The sequence below is a fragment of the Phytophthora infestans genome, genomic scaffold (genome assembly GCF_000142945.1).
Source record: "Phytophthora infestans T30-4 supercont1.9 genomic scaffold, whole genome shotgun sequence".
Taxonomy (NCBI): domain Eukaryota; phylum Oomycota; class Peronosporomycetes; order Peronosporales; family Peronosporaceae; genus Phytophthora; species Phytophthora infestans.
Window position 1 is genome coordinate 3,609,993 of NW_003303750.1, and position 16,670 is coordinate 3,626,662.

The window sequence follows — 16,670 nt, forward strand, 5'->3', positions numbered from 1 at the left end:
GGCTCCGAGAGAGAATTTCTGGTTCGTCGCTCTTGAGTATTTCCGTGTCTTCCAGCACGGATTCCCCGATCTAGACATTTCCCAGGCGCATATTTCCAATTTCATGAGCGTAAGCATGTCGCCTGATCTAAATACCGGAACATGCTCTGGCATCGAGGCACTTAAACAAAACTGGAAGTTGTTTACGCACGTATTCCCGGATGGTCGGTTACAGCTCGAGAGTCTTGAAAAGTTGACAGATGAATGCCTTATTGCAACTACCAACACATGCGTCACATCGACCAAAGACGTACTGCAGTACCTATTCCAAAGCTTATAGAAAGGCAGATGTGATAAGGAAGAGCGTAAGCTGGGTATTATCGCAAAACTTAAGGACCAGCCGATTGTTATGCGTGGTTCGGTGCGATTCGACTGGGATAAGACGAGCAAGCGCATTATCGGGTTATTCTCTCAAACTGATATGCTTACTTCAATGTTGGATCTCTTGGGCAACCTGGAGGACGTTTCACATGTTTTTAATGGTGCCCGAGTCACACCAGACGGAAGCTTCAGCGTATAAAACATCAACAAAGGTCACTTAGATAAATAAAAACGTGTTCGTTTTTACTGCATCGAAGATTCTCATATCATTTCAAGCACATTCAAGAAAACGTGTTGGTAAATACGCTCTACGTAGACCTTATTTTTTAAAGCTCTAAGTTTAAATAATGGACAGCACAATAATTTTCTGGCCCATAACGACTGCGTTTATGGTTTCGCTGGCAGCTCAAGTAATTCAAATGAGAATGAGGAAAGGTGACCTGATTTAAAGAGTCTATGTCAGCAAAGGAGAAGTGTTAGATTTGAGATGGAACAGAGTAGTACAAAACGTGTAACGGAGTGACTGCATTGTCGAATGGACCGCACATAGAGTGAGAGCGAAGCCATCACATGATCTCATATTTAAAAAAATCTTTACTGTCAGGTTTCTTCACTAAAACAGGGATAGCAAGCAGCATTTACCTCATGCAACCCCATAACCACGAAAACACGGTAGAGCTCGTGGAGCCAAATCTTGGTGGGTTTTTTCCACGCTTGCAAGCTCTTTACTTGCTAATTGGAAGAAAATAAAATGTCCTAAACGAGTAAACATTTTAGACATTTAATGTCCTAAAAACAACGTTAAGTACGAAACAAATCTCGCTTATTTTTACCAGTAGCGGTTAAAGGCGAAATATCGTGCTTGAAAAATATCACGTTAAAGGCAAGTCTAATTTAAGGACAATTAGAACATTTTTGGACTCGTTTAGGATGTATTATTCGACACCTTTGATTTAAGGATCCAGTGACCTGAGCGTAAATTGTGACCCACATCCCGGACACTCGATCCCCGCGTCCCAGCGTGACTTGGGCGCTTCTGCCAGTCTCCATCGACAAATTGACCAAGCAATATGCCATCTTGTTTTGCGTTTAGAAATGATGCCTCCACGAATAGACCTGGATCTGATCCACCGACCTCCGACATTATTACATTGCCAGAACATACCGACGGAATGCTACTTCACCCGCCGTTGGCATCGGCGGCGGTGTCAGCCAATGATCAGCTGACTGCCTCCCATGTCGTCGACACGCTCGTCGGTTTCTTGCCAATTTGTTGGTGGTCCTCGAAGACGCCAACGAGATGCTTCTGGAGTTACGTCGATCTACTGAAAAATCTTAATGATCGAAATCCTGTTAATAAACCTATCTTGCCGTTTTGAAAAGGTAATTAAATAATGTAAGTGAGCATTTTGCCAGACTGGCTAGCCGACTATACAATTATACTCCCCAACATGCGACTTAGCCGACGGTCTTGGCAGCACTCGCTCGGACTTAATTTCTAATCCCAGACACAGCGCCTTGCCGAGTCGAGGTCTTAGAGGCTGGGGCAAGCCGCGCGGCGGCGCCGCCCGAGCGCAGCGCATCAAGCGAAGAGAGGGGCGGGCCCATGGCTATATGTCCGTGCTGAAGAATGGAGGTCCGGCTGGGAATCCATGAGAGGCACCGAGCAGCTGCGATCGCCTACGGTAGAAATCAGTTAGTTAGGAGCTATAAAACCATAACTCACGCTCTCTTTTGCATAGTTACCCATAAGCGCGCGAAGTGCAGCGTGACTGAGAAGGACACGCGTCAACAGGTTATGAGTGCAAAAAGCCAATGACGAGACCACCAGTGACGGCGCTCCAGCGCCGCCTCCAGCGGCTCCCGTTGCCGGTCGCGAAAGGATCGGTATGGCTGAGGATGCTGAAGAGCAGATCACCGCTCAGCCGCCATATGCGGCTTACACAACCGAGAATATGTCCAAGCAGCTGAAGAACATGAAGCAGACGTTGGAGAAGATGACGGAGTCTCAGAACAAGGCACACGTGCAGATGGAGACAGACGCCAGAATTGGGTGCGCCCAGCGCCTCGTGGCGCCACCGATGAACTCCGGTATCTTTGAGTCAGATCTAGGACGCGGGTCCAGAATACACATTGACGCACTCGGCAGATCGCCGAGGACACCGTCTCCAACAGCACCGCGCAGAGCAGTGGCGCATCCACAATACTTCGAGCACCAGCAGCCAGGCTACGGCATGCCGGCGTCGAGGCCCCAGCGTCTCTATACCGAGGAGCAGCAGGAGCGAGACCGTGCAGCGGCAGAGCGAGCAGCGCAGGTTTTGAGCAGTACAGCACGCCCAGGCACGCGCAGCTTCAGCGCCTCCGCGGCCACATCCGGCACAGGCTGGTCCCGCGGGAATCCAGCAGCAGCAAGGAGCAGTCCGTTATCTGGACGCGAGGCAGAAGAAGTTGGCTATCCGTCCATTTGATGGCAAGGAACTCTATGTGGGGCTAGGCTTAGGCTTTCTCGAGTGAGACAAGCGCTTTAAACGACAAGTGAACATCGCCCAGTCAGCTTGTGGATCTCTCTGGCCAGAAGACGTCAAGGTGGACCTGCTAGACCACTACTTGTCAGGCACAGCAGAGAGATATTTCAATAAGCCGATCGTATCATGGTGGGGTCGCCAGGATACGTCATGGAGAGGATGTTAGAGACCTTCAAGACAAACATAACTCCGGCGCAGGCAGTGAAGCCTTTCACGGCACCCAAGGACCCGAGAAGGACGTGGCGGAAACAATACATGTACTTGATGGCCGTGTCGGAGGCTAGTGGTGGCAGCGCAGAGTACCTGGTGCTAAACAACATTGTCCAGTACGCATCGGCAGACCTGAGGATGGTCTTGATGGCGAAGGTGGACGACGCCAGAGCGGACTACCTGGTACATGCCGAGGAGCTCGCTCATTTCGCTCAAGCCTGGGAGCCCAAGAGCGGTAAGTGGAAAAACCTCGGTAGGGAGGTGGTGAGTGCTGTGGGTGAGAAGAGGAAAGAGACCCGATTAATGATATGAATGCGGGAGGGTCGGGAACATACGCCCTATGTGCCCAGAGCGTACCCAGGCAGGGGGAAGGTAGCCAGACGTGACGCTGGCAGTAAGAGAGGGTGACTCGGATGAGTCAGGAGAGTTCTGGATACTGGACTCGGGGTCCAGCAGGCATTTGGTCAACGACACGTCGTGGCTGGAGGATGTGGAGGATTGTGCGGACCAGTGCGCTCAGCCGAATGGAGATCCGCTTTGCATCACTAAGAAGGGCAGCGTGACGCTGCAGGTCACCGCGTGCTGCGCAGTGCAGACCGTCAAGTTGACAGACGTGTACTATGCGAAGGGTGTCATACACAACCTGATATCGTACGGCCAGCTGGACCGGAAGGGCTTCGTGCTGGCGCGCAGGGATGGACGTCTTGTGGCTGCTGCCAGGGACGGCGGACAAGTTGCCTTCGATGTCAAGTTACGCAGAAACATACTCGTGGTACCAGGAACGGTACATGGAAGGCTGCGAAGAAGTGATCATGGCGGCTCTGGAAGAGGAGGCAACCGGCTCGGACGAGGACTCGTCGAGTGACGTGGTGAATTTTCACCGTCGCCTTGGACACTTGAACTACGACGAGGTCGAGCATTTGGCCAGGGATCAGAGTTCGGGGATCAGGCTAACGGATCGCAAGCGGGTCAATTGCCTCACCTGTGCGCAGGGAAAACAGTCGAAGAATCGACAGTCGGGCAGAGACACGGGCGTGCACTCACCCATTGACCGCATTGGTGGCGTCATTTGTTTGTATCTCAAGGGCCGGATACGCCAAAGGATCGTCAGAACAACAGGTACATGGTAAACTTCGTGGACCATAAGTCGAATTATTGTAGAGTCCTAGCTCGGACCAAAGGCGCAGCCGCGAAGCAGCTCAAACATTTTCTTGCATTCTTCGAGAAAAGGTTCAACTGTAGAATTCATGTGCTACGGACCGATTCATCAGAAGAATACCAGAACGTGGATCTGCTCTGTAAGAAGACCGGAGTGGCTAGGCAGAGAAGTGAGACCAATAACCAGGCGAGCAACGGGAAGGCAGAGCTTGCACCGCACCACCATGCGCATGGAGAGGTGCATGATCTTCGCACGTGGGCTGCCGCTGAATTTCTGGGGAGACGCTATGCAGTACGCGGCGTACATACTCAACCGAGTAACTCCAACTCAAGAAGGGCGTCGCCGCTGAAGGTGTTGACGAAGCAGACACCGTCGCTGGGGGAGATTGTGGCGTTCGGGTCCCCCTGTACGGTGTACAGGGACCCGTGCAACAAGAGCTTCTCGCAGCGGGCACAACAGGGTATGATAGTCGGGAGCGGTGAAGAGACGAAGGAGTACAAGGTCTGCTTGCCCAAGGATCGCGTTGTCGTGACCACCCAACACGTCAAGAACATCGAAACGCTCAGCAAGGACCAGAATATCAAGGCTCGGCGTCTCTACTTACATGACGATGACGAACAGGAGCGGGTAGAGCTCGCTGGTGCCGCTGCGGTGGCTGGAACTGAAGAAGATGCTCGATCCAGAGCGAAGAAGAAGCCCAGGAATCAAGCCTGGTAGCGCGAGCGCTACGTGACGCGATCGGTGGCGCGCGAGTCCAGCGGAAAGGTGGACGAGCCCGCGGAGCAGGAGGAGGAGGCGGTTGACGTGGTGAACAGCGTTCTGGACGCTGACCCGAAGAGCTTCCGTGAAGCAATGCGCAGTGAGCGCAAAGAGGAGTGGCTCAAGGTAATCTCCGAGGAGTTGAGCGCTATCGAAGCGAATGGGGTCTGGAAGATTATCCTGAAGCCCAAGAGAAGAGAAGATACTGCATAATAAGTGGGAGTTCAAGACAGAACTGGACGCTGGAGGAGGAAGCGAGCGCTTTAAGGCGCGGCTGGTGGCATGTGGGAATGAGCAGGAGTTTGGGGTGAGCTACGGCCTGACGCTCGCCGCGGTAATAGAAATGAGCAGTGTGAAAGTGATATTGACACTGGCAAGAAAAAGGCGCGTTCCAGCGAAGCACGGCGACGTGCCCAACGCCTACGTGAAAGCGGACAAGGAGGCGGATCTGGACATCTTCATCCGCCTGCCACAAGGGATGTCGGTTCTGGTTGAGGTGCTGAAGATGCTGAAGGTCGAGAATAGCGACAAGTTGGCTCTGGAGATATAGAAGGCCCTGTACGGGCTGAAACAAGCGGGGCGACTGTGGAGTAAGCTTTTGCATCAAAAGCTCATGGATGTAGGCTTCAAGTAGAGCCTAACGGACATGTGCGTGTATTGCAGACTCAGTGAAGGGGTGTTGGGCGTCGTCGGAGTATATGTAGACGATCTCCTAGTCACTGGGACGCAACAAGATGCCCTAGATGCGTTCTTCGGCGAGTTGACCGGACTGGCAATAAAGGACCTTGGGACAGTCAGTAAGTTCCTGAGTATGCGTGTCACGTAAAGCGATGGTGACGGGTACGACTTGGGCCAGGAGGCTGGGATCGCCGAGATGTTGCGAGAATACGGAATGGAAATGGCAAACGGCGTGAGAGCGCCGATAGGGGCCGAATGGAATTTAACGGATGTGTCCGAGGTGTTGCCAGCCTCAGGTGGAAACGGGTCGGTGACCGTGAGAAGGTTTCAGTCGCTGGTGGGGAGTTTAATGTGGGTGGCGCGCTGTACGCGGCCCGATATTATGTTCGCCGTTCACAAGGCAACGCGACGGACTCATAGCCCGACTATGGGAGACTGGAAGGTCGCCAGCGAATTTTGAGGTACCTGGGAGGGATCAAGGGGCTCAAGCTGCGAATGAAAGGGAATAAAGACCCTGAGGAGGACTTGGATGTAATCACCTACAGTGACGCGGACTTAGCGGCTGATAGGAGCGATAGAAAGTCTGCTACCGGCGGGTTCGTTACCGTGGATGACATGGCGGTGAGCTGGACGTGCAGGAAGCAAAGGGGTGTCTCGCTGTCTACGATGGAAGCGGAGTACACCGCGGCCGCGGTGATGGCCGCTGAGCTGCTTGGAATTCGGCAGTTAATGGAGGAACTAGGAATAGCCTATAAGAGGCCGATGGCGCTCAGGGTAGATAACCAGGCTGTGTTGAAGTAGCTTGACGGGGAGAGCGCATCGATGAAGGCGAAGCACATTGATGTTCGCATCAAGTTCGTCGGGAATTACACCCAGAAGGGGCTATTGAAGAGTATTGGGAAAGCGAGCGCATGCCAGCCGACCTGTTGACGTAGGCGCTGGATGCGCCACGACTGATTGATCTTCGTGAGGAAGTGAGTCTGCACTAGGGTCGTAAATAGGCTCGAAAGAGAACGAAGACCAGAAGACCTGACCACGAGGGGTCATTTGAGAACACTTGGCACTGTCGGTGAGGAGGAGTGTTGAACAATTGTGGTCCAGAGATGAGAGGCACCGAGCAGCTGCGATCGCCTACGGTAGAAATCAGTTAGTTAGGAGCCATAAACCATAACTCACTCTCTCTTTTGCATAGCTACCCATAAGTGAACGAAGTGCAGCGTGACTGAGAAGAACACGCGTCAACAGTCCGCAGACGAGTGCAATCGCGCTCGTGTCCTACCTTTACGCCAATTTAACCGTATTGCACTACCGAATAACCTTAGTTATGAATTACTCTTTGTTATCAATTACACTTCAATGTGGCCAATCAGAAGCCGCCAAACGCTGAGTGGAAAAGAAGCCGTGCATCCTTAGTTATCAATTACACGACTTGACAGCCAGTAATTTGCGTACATTATTTAGTACTGGTCTCACTTCTCAAAGCCGCAGATGAGTCCAACGCAAAGAAAACGCCCAAAGGGGAGGCCTCGCCTACCTGGTGGCAAGGGCCGCCAAGCACCAACGAACACCATTACGGCGTACACTGCTTCTCACAAGCTGAGGGTACTAGAGTATCTAGACAAGAACGGTAGTATTGCGTCCGCAGTTCACAAGTTCTACCCTGATTTACCAGCTAGCAAATTTAACTGCCGCCGTATCCTCATTTATTCTTGGCGTCGATCTCTTCACAAGATCGTCGCTGCGTGTACAGTCCCTAGAGAAGCCAAGAAGATGAAGGCACGTTGTAGTGGTGTAGCTACCGCTCTACCTTACTCAGTAGAGTTAAAACTTGTTCGCTGGGTCGGGGACCTACGGGACGAAGGGGTGCCAGTCACACCAATGATGCTAAGGCTGCAGGCACTCGCAGAAGCTAACGAAGCCGGTATCCACGCGTTCACGGCATCCTGGAGTTGGCAGAGCCTGTTTAAAGGCCACCATCGCTTAGCCCTTCGAGCTAAGACCCGCCAGGGTCAAATTTGCCCTCCCGAGCTCGACCAGATTGCAAAAACATTTGCTAAAGAAGTACATGAGAAGGCACAAAGCCTTGGAGTCACCAAAATCTACAACGCGGACCAAACAGGTACATTTAAAAAAATTATTCTCGTTTGTCATTTGATTTGGACTAACGTTGCCTTATAACTTGTGAAGCTGTCAATTTTGAGTACTTACCTAGGAGGACTTTAGCCAAAAAGGGAATTAAAACGGTGTGGGTGAAATGTGGTGGGAAGACTAAAGAGAGAGCTACCGTCATGTTCTTGGGTGACTCCGAGGAAAACAAGTATGATCCATACGTCATTTTCAAAGTTCGTCCTGCTAAGAGCCCAGAAGCCCAGAGTGACAACGATAAGTGCCGTAACGGATTTGGCGCTTATATTTGGAAATCGATCTCTAAAGCCCAAGTCGAGACCGGAATGCAGATCTACGGAAACGGAAAAGGTAACACTATTGTTTTTTTGCAATGAGAATGGCTTATTAACTGAATATTTTCATTACATTTTAGGTTGGTGGGGAGGAAAGCTAACCGTAGCGTGGCTTCGCTACCACTTTGGCTTGCGGCCGAATCGCGACCAGCCTGTGTTGCTTTTACTCGATGACTTCTCAGGTCACTGGACCACAGAGGTCATCGAGTATGCAAAGGCGGTCAACGTCACGTTGATGAAAGTGCCCCCAAATGCTACCTCAGTTTGCCAGCCGGCCGACGCCACGTGGAACGGTCCTGTTAAGCAAAGGCTACGAAACGCTTGGATTCTCAACCTTAAAAAGCAGCTAGCCACCCGTGTTGCTAGCGTACCGTTCAAGCTGAAACCTCCAGATCGAGCTCTACTATGTGAGTGGGTTCGAGAGGCATGGGGAGATTTGACCGCCTCGACGATACGCGCCGGATTTCGCCACTGTGGTCTAGTGCAGCATGATGAAGATGTCTTCGACGCACCAAGACTTATAGAGGCCTTACAAGCGGATGAAGAGATATTTTAAGCTATGGTACACTCCGATTTGATCGACACTAGTGTAGAGCAGTTTACGCTAGACGACGACTTTGATGATCTTTTTCGTGAGCTTGCTCAAATTCAAATTTAAATAGACTGTTTGTTCGAAGATACCGATAGCCGGGACACGCAATTTCTGGTCTCTGCACTGCAGATTGGGTGTAATGCATAACTAAGGTAATTCGGTATATGTACACGTATAGAAGTCGATGCTATGTAATCTCAGTCCGGCAAAATAACGAGTGCCTTTAATAATTCGACCACAGATTCGGTAAAAAAAAACGATGCTCCTCTTCATCTCAGTTTTATAGCTAGTTTTACGCTCCGACCATGATAAAAGGGAGGAATGTTCCATCTGCGAAGCATAATAAAACAATGCTCACCGTCATTTAGTGCAGCGCTAAAATCTTTCACCTCCAGCAGACGAGATAACAAACTCCGCGTCCTGTAGAGAAGAGCCCTGAGCTTCGCAAAATAGCATTTACTTGTTGGGATTTGCTTGGAAATTAATCTTGTGCGCTTGATGAAGCCATCCTTCCGATTTGCCTTTTTTTACGAGCTCGATATTTGAAACGACCTCATTTTAACGTGTAATACCATTAATACGCACCTTTAAAGGGCGTTGTAGTATTCGCAGACATTTTTCGACTGGAACATTTCATGTGTCGCTACAAAAAGACTAATGCAGAATTGACGGTGAATTTGAGAGCTCTTATCCAGGTATTTCTACTGCTTTGAGAGCTCCAGACGTCCCCTTGGTGACGCCGTGGCTTCAAGCACCTGTTGTTAACGTGACCTTCAATGACAAATATAACGCCCTACTAGAAAAAAGCCGCGTTGTACTACAATGATGTAGTGCGCGGAATTCTATTAAGTTTTATACGCTATTTTAAATTTACGAAGTCAAGTGAAACTGAAGGTGATTAAAAAAAACTGCATTTTTTTAACTGAAACTTATAAACACAAAGTTTTAAAAGTACATTTAACAATAATCGAAATGAAGTGGGATCAGGAGACAGAGGTCGGAAACAATTTTAAAAATTAAAGAATTGTTGGGGTTTTGCAATGCTCAATTGAAATATTTTTGTGTCAGTTTTTTAAGAAAAATACAAAATAACATTACCGTATCTTACTTTTATCACTTTTATTATCAGCCAAAAAAATATAGACGCAATAAATGATTTGTCTGGGATTAATGGTTTCCGGAATCCGGTCCGAAATCCACTGTCGCCGAAGGGTCGTCGCAACCATGAGCGAGCTACAGCTCATCGTCGAGCACCTGAACAAGGAACCGTTCCGTCTGGGCTTAACGCTTGTGGCTTTCGATGAAAAGAGCAACTTCGAGTTGCTTCAGATCCTGCACGAGGTTTTCGTGGAGATCGATCCGACGCGGCACTCAGGCGTGGATCTTCGGGCCGAGGCGGATGAGGCGCGAGCTCAACGCTATTTGGAGTTCCTACAACTTCTCAAGTTCCCGCTTCCTCGAGATATCGACGGGTTCCGAGAAGCGTTGGTGCATGGAGATCGACAAACTATCTACACGCTGTTGCACTGGGCACTCAAGAGTCTGTCGGCTCATCAGAAACGAGCGTACCTCGGTCGCTTCCTGGCTCCTCTCAATGTACCTCAAGAGTATTTCGGTGATGGCTGTAGGTTTAAACGACTGTTGCTCATCTCCGTCTCTTTTAGGGTCTAACGCGTGTGTGGCTACCATGATTTAGCGCTAAATGCCATGTACGAGCACTACCAGCAGCTTCAGAATCAGTTTAAGGCCGTGCACAAGGAAGTGGACCAGCTACGTGCTTCCAAGTCTCGTCCTGGTGAGCTACGGCGTGAGATCTCGCAGTTAGAAGAGGAGTCTCATCAACTCACCGAGAAGATTGCTAACTTGAAAAAGAAAACAACATCCGACCCTGGATTCCAGGAATTATTGTCTGCTACGAGTGCACTGCGCAAAGAGCAGGAAGAGCAGGCCAAACTGGCAGATCGAAAGCGTGACCAGTTGCTGTCCCTGTCACTGGCCGAGAAACGCGCTCGAGAGGCTGAAGCGCGACTTCAGGACCTCCGAGCGTCACTATCGCAAGATGCCACACCGGAGCAGCTCTTTGAGCGTCTACAGGCTCAAGTGACTCGCAACAGCGACGTTCTCACCACCATGTTCCCGGCCGAGTTTCGTACCCAACAAGAGACTTTGCAGCGTCTGGAACGGACACTCAGTGAGCCTCCTAAGACGGAGCACGACATTGCGGACATGGAGGACGAGGTGCAGGCGCTAAGACGTGCCATTCAACAGTTCCAGACTCAAATCGCCGATGCGCAAATAGCCCAAGGGAGCGGGGAAGAAGACAAGCTCGCCGTCTTCCGTCAACACGCCAACCTTCAGGCGCGTAAGCTGGCCGAGAAAGAAGAGGAGCTGGAGCAGCTACGAGCCGAGAAGCAGCGACTTGTCCGTAGCACGGAAGAGCTGGAAGCCAAGCTGGCTTCCATCTCAGGTAACAAGTTTATGAGTCGTGAAGAGTTTAAACAGTACGCCACCACTTTACGCAACAAGACCAACCAGTACAAAAAGGTCAAAGCGGAACTGGCCGAGCTCACAGCCGAGAGTGTGGTGCTCCATCGCACAGAGCAGCTTCTGAAGAGTAAGGACGCGGATCTGGAAGGCTTCCTACGCGATCTGGAACGCCAGAAAGGAGTCAGTGGATTCCTTGCGACGCAAGATAAAATCGACGATATCTCGGTGCAAAATGCCCGAGTGAATGCTCTTAAAGGCGAGACGCTTGAAGAGATCTCGCGCGTGGTTACCGACATAAACCAGGCGCTTAAGGAGCGTAAGAACCAGTTGGCTCCTCAGATCAAGGAGCTGCGCTCAGTTCGTCAACGTTATCAGGAGATGGAGCAGGTTTATCTGGAGCGTAAGGCTCAGTATGACCACACCGCCGTCGGACTGGAGGCGGAGCGACTGAAGCTTGAACAGGAGTGTGCCGCCTTCCAGGAGGACGCACTACGAGAGGAGTCTCAGTTCCACTTGCTGCACTGCCAGCTACAGCTACAACAAGGCAAAGCTGACAAGGTCGCGCAGGAAATTGAGTTCGAACAGGGCACCTCGAACGCGCGTCTACTGCGAGACATTCGCTCTTTCCAGGAGCTGTACAAACACAAAGTGGCGCAACAAGAATCGCTCACCAAGGAGCTGCGCAAGCAACAAAAGTCGCTCAAGACGTCTGCACCGGCCAAGAAACAGCAGCGGGAGATGTTCGAAGGCTTGCTGCAACTTCTCTCGTGCAAAGCTCGGCTCGCTCAGCAGGAAAACCAAGGAAACGCCAACGCCAACCGAAACGGAGGTGGCGCAGGACAAGATCTCTTCGACGGACGCACGGACATCGCGCACTATGACGTCGGTGGAGCCAACGTCATGACTCTTGAGGCTTAAGTGAAGGAATAAGATTTTTATTTTGCATAATAAATTTTAGTTTGTGTTATTAGCTGTGGGTTATTGTGTTTTCTTTAACTGTGGAAACCCAAGCTCTCGAGCTCACGTTCGAGCTCGGTCTTCTGCTTCTCGAAGCGTCGAGCGAGCTCCTCGCGATCGCGTTCGTAGTCTTCCTCAAGTTGACGAAGTTTCTGCTGCGCTGCGCGTAATAAAGCCTCTGTAGCCCCCGCAGCACGAATCGTCGCCGACTTCGAAGAGGACGACGTAATCCGTCGGAAATATTTCATGAACGACGGCTCGCTGCTGTCCGCTTCGGGCTTCGTAGCTTCTCCTTGGCTCCCATCGTGACTACTGCCGCGACTGCTAGTTCTCGAGTAGGACACAGGGGCTACCGGCACTGGCGGTGGACGTGCTGTCCCCGTAGGGATCATGGTGCCGTACAGATCGCTAGATGTGATATCGCGTTCACGGGTTTCCGAGCTGGTGCTCTCCATCGTAGAGTTAGCTGACTTGTTATCGTCACCTCGGTATACCATCGTACCGCATCCTTCTTCGTCCACTGGAGCACCTGAGAACACTGTGGTTCCCCCACCAAAGCCATTGAACCTGACTGACGTAAAGCCCACCGCCGTGTCGGAGCCTCCAAAGCCTCCGAGCCCTCCAGTGCCGTTAAACATGGAGCCATTGCGTAGCATCGTACTGAGATCGGCAACCGACAACGAGCCATCCGGACGACCAGTAGCCGCCCCACGGAACTCAGCTTCATCCTCTGCGCCTCGTAGTCGAGCTTCAACTACAAGCTCCAAACTCTGTTCTACCAGCTCTTGGAGAACAGGCAAGCCGGCCATTCTACCTCCACTAGCTGCACGGTTAGAGCTTGCACGTAGTCGCTCTACGTTGCGAGCGATGAAAGGATGACGCAGCAATTCTTCAGCTGAAGCTCGTTCCTGTGGGTCTTTCTTCAAACACACAGCAATGAAGTCTCGGAATTCTGCCGAGTAGTTGTTAGGCTCGCGAAGCTCAGGTGGTGCTCGGTTCGGGATCAAAAAGATGGCACGCATGGGGTGCATGTGGGCGAGTGGTGGCTCTCCCTCAGCCAGCTCCAGAGCAGTGATACCCAGTGACCAGAGGTCTGCCTTGCAGTCGTACTGAGCTTCTTGGATCACCTCTGGGGCCATCCAAAAGGGCGTTCCGATGACTGTACGACGCTTACCAACTGTAGCAGTGAGCTGTGCGGACACACCAAAGTCTGCCAACTTGGCTACACCGTCGCCGTTAAGTAGCAAGTTTCCTGCTTTAATATCACGATGGATGAGGCCCTGAGAGTGCAAGTGAGCGAGTCCCAGCGCGACGTTAGCACAGACGGCGGCGATCTCCGCTTCACTCAGCACGCGACGTCCACGTAGAACATGCAGGTCAGCGAGCGAGCCAGCAGCGCAGAATTCCATAGCGATCCAGAGCTGCGCCTCGTACGAGAAGCTGCCACGGTAGTGCACTACAAAAGGAGACTCGCATCGCTCCAAGATGCGGATCTCACGTGTCAGCTCGTCGAACGCAGCGCGGTCTTCACTCTCCACAGGAACCACCTTGAGTGCCACAACCTCGGCATTCGACTTGTGCACAGCTTTGTAAACCTTGCCATAGGACCTAAAGAATCGCCACGTGAGTACTCTTACTTTTGTGGAAGTCAAATGTCTTGGCTTACCCTTCTCCAATGCGCTCCAGCACCTCGTAGACTTCTTCGGGGTTCTCGTTGCGCTGGATGCTCGCCATGGGTGCTGACAAGCTCGCCCCTCCAAACGCAGAATTAGCTATGAAGTGCACAACCAAAGAGCGTCGAGCTCTTGCTGGATTTAGCCTTGATACTAACTGCCCCAACGCAAGACAAGAATACACGGCAGACTTCAAGGACACACACGACCAAGGTCACGTGATGGCTATTTCAAGCTGACAGCAAACAACGGACACACAAGAACTCTAGGAGACAACGTCGTACGTCCTTGTTATCGCCCAGGACGCCGGGGGTAAACTACTCTGCACGCTCCTGTCTGCAACTCATGAGCTGGTGGGATCTAGCGCTCTACTTACAGGACCATAAGCTCCGGGTTCTCCATGTAAGCCTTAAACGCCTGTAGGAACTGACCGGCAATGACGCCGTCCACCACACGACGGTCCGAAGACAGCGTCACGTTCATGAGCGTGGCGATCCGCGGCTCCGGGTTGACGCCCTCCACGATCTCCAGAGGCGGCAGGACCTCCTTACGACCGCCACCCACGGCGAGAATGCAGGCCTGAGGCGGGTTGATCACAGCGCGGAACTGGTCGATACCGAAGCTGCCGAGGTTGGACACAGTGAAGGAGCCGCCCTGGAACTCCTCGGGCTTGAGTTTGTTTTGACGCGCGCGAGTCACGAGCTCCATAAATATGCTGTTGACGCGGCTGAGTCCCAGAGTGTCAACTTTTGGCACAATGGGGGTGATGAGACCCGTCGGAGTAGCTACAGCCACCGACACGTCCACCGACGCATTGGGCTGCACGCTCTGCGTCTTAACATCGAAGAAGCAGATGGCCTCGGGCACGTCACGCAGCGCTAGCGCCACAGCCTTGAGGATAAAGTCGTTCATACCGACCTTGACGTCGTGTTTGGTCTTCAAATGCTTGCGGAACTTCAAAATGCTGTCGATCTCGCAGTCGATGCTCGTGTAGCTGTGCGGCACCTCCTGCTTGGAGGCGGCCAGGCGTTTTGCGATGATCTTGCGCATGTTAGACAGCGGCAAGTCCTCGTACTCAGCGTCCGCAGCGACAGTGGACGTGGCCACAGACTGCGCGGCTGGAGCAGCGCTTGCGGACTTCGCAGCCTCCTCAAGAGGCGAGTGGTTGAACTCAGGAAGCAGCGAGCGCTTGCCCAAGAACTTAATGAGCGGCACGCGGCCACTGTGGCTCGACTCTGCAGCAGGTGTAGTAGAAGCAGGAGTAGGCTCAGGCTTAGACTCAGCCACAGGCTCAGTGGCGGAAGGAGCTTCGGCCGAGAGATTGGCAAGCGCGCCGCTGTCTAGCAGCTGCTTGTACGTGTCCATGTCCTCCACAGTGTAGGCGAGCAACGCACCAATGGGAAGGTCAGCCGAGCCCTCTGGGCAAATGATCTTAGCCACCACAGCGTCGTCCTGCATCTCGTAGTCCACGACGGCCTTGTCCGTCTCCACTTGGCACAAAACTTCGCCAGCGTGCACTTCCTCGCCCTCTTTTCTAAGCCACGCGGACAGCGAGCCCGTCTCCATAGTGGGCGACAGCGACGGCATCGTCAGAGGGGACACACTCTCGGGAAGAGACGAGAAGGCGCGACGCAGCAGAGGCACCACGCGACGCTCGGCCGACAGCAGCGAGCGGCTCAGACGCAACATGTTGATCGGTTTGTGGCTTGACCAAAATGTAGGAGTGAGGGGCCAACCAAGCACCAAACGAGTGGCCAATCCTAGGGCGTTTTTCGTGTTTGTGTGGATGTTTGTATGGAATGGATCGACATACCGGTAGACAAACGGGTCTTGATGGGTGTGATGCACAGAGGATGTGATGCTACAGCGTTGATATCCGCTTCACTGGAGCCTCCAGTGGAAGCTTTTAAAAGTAGCAAGATGACATGTGAACATGACCGTCAAAGCAGCAGAGAAGCCCGCCCGAACATGTATGTGCACTCAGTCGACGCCATATCAATCGCCGACAAAAAATAAAGTACTAGCGTTAGCTCAAAATATGTTTTTTTTACTTCTCTCTCTTAAGAGTATTTAACTTTAAAAAAACTTTATTAGTAGATTTTTTTATTTTTTCGCTTGTCCAAAATTGTTTTTTTGTTTTACTTTTTCATGTAGCGAAAAAGAAAAAAAACAATTTTGGACAAGTACCTTAACAAATACTTTGGAGTAAAGACTACTTACGTAGTAGTATTTGAATAGAATATATTCACAGATCTTTGTCAACTTTTATTTCTTTTGGTGGTTGACAAAGCGTAAGACAACCAACGCGAGCAGGCGATACAGCACGATGAATCCCAATACGAAGCCAAAGTTTTCCCAGATCTCACTGTGCTTCATTGCGAAAACGTCCCCGATGTAATCCTTCCGTATTCTCGGGGAGCGACGGTGGTGCCCCTGGCATCCAATTTCCGATCCATCACCGTCACCCGGGCAGTCACCGAAGACCAGGGAAGCGACCAAAGCCAGCAAGTACTTGTGCGGTGTAATGTGGAACAGCCACTTGTAACCTCGAGGGATTGAACCCCCGGGAGGGTTAAACCCAATGAACAGGAAGAAGATCATTTGAATCAGCGTGCCAAAGATCGTAGCCACTTCGACAGTCGGCATAAGATACGACATCAGCTGTCCGAAATACGCATGCCACAGCACGTGCAAAGAGAGATGAAACCAGTAGGTGAAGAATCTGGCCACTCCAGTGAGCCCAACCATCGGATAGTATGGCGCCAGAAGCAGCATCGTGCTGAGGGATCTCCACCACCGTTGAGCCCACAA

The 16,670-nt window shown here is 51.7% G+C and overlaps 3 protein-coding genes across 3 annotated transcripts; 1 reads left to right on the forward strand and 2 right to left on the reverse strand.

The window, feature by feature from the left end:
- Positions 1-9,966: 9,966 nt before the first annotated feature.
- PITG_06106 (Intraflagellar Transport Protein 81) lies at positions 9,967-12,147 on the forward strand (the record flags this gene model as incomplete). The annotated part of the gene is made up of 2 exons (XM_002998245.1): positions 9,967-10,366; positions 10,439-12,147. The coding sequence occupies 2 exons, from the start codon at positions 9,967-9,969 to the stop codon at positions 12,145-12,147; spliced, it is 2,109 nt and encodes a 702-aa protein (XP_002998291.1).
- A 74-nt stretch (positions 12,148-12,221) lies between these two features.
- On the reverse strand, positions 12,222-13,920 carry PITG_06107 (protein kinase, putative; the record flags this gene model as incomplete). The annotated part of the gene is made up of 2 exons (XM_002998246.1): positions 12,222-13,794; positions 13,853-13,920. The coding sequence occupies 2 exons, from the start codon at positions 13,918-13,920 to the stop codon at positions 12,222-12,224; spliced, it is 1,641 nt and encodes a 546-aa protein (XP_002998292.1).
- A 203-nt stretch (positions 13,921-14,123) lies between these two features.
- On the reverse strand, positions 14,124-15,568 carry PITG_06108 (dihydrolipoyllysine-residue acetyltransferase component of pyruvate dehydrogenase complex, putative; the record flags this gene model as incomplete). The annotated part of the gene is made up of 1 exon (XM_002998247.1): positions 14,124-15,568. The coding sequence occupies one exon, from the start codon at positions 15,546-15,548 to the stop codon at positions 14,232-14,234; it is 1,317 nt and encodes a 438-aa protein (XP_002998293.1).
- Positions 15,569-16,670: the final 1,102 nt, after the last annotated feature.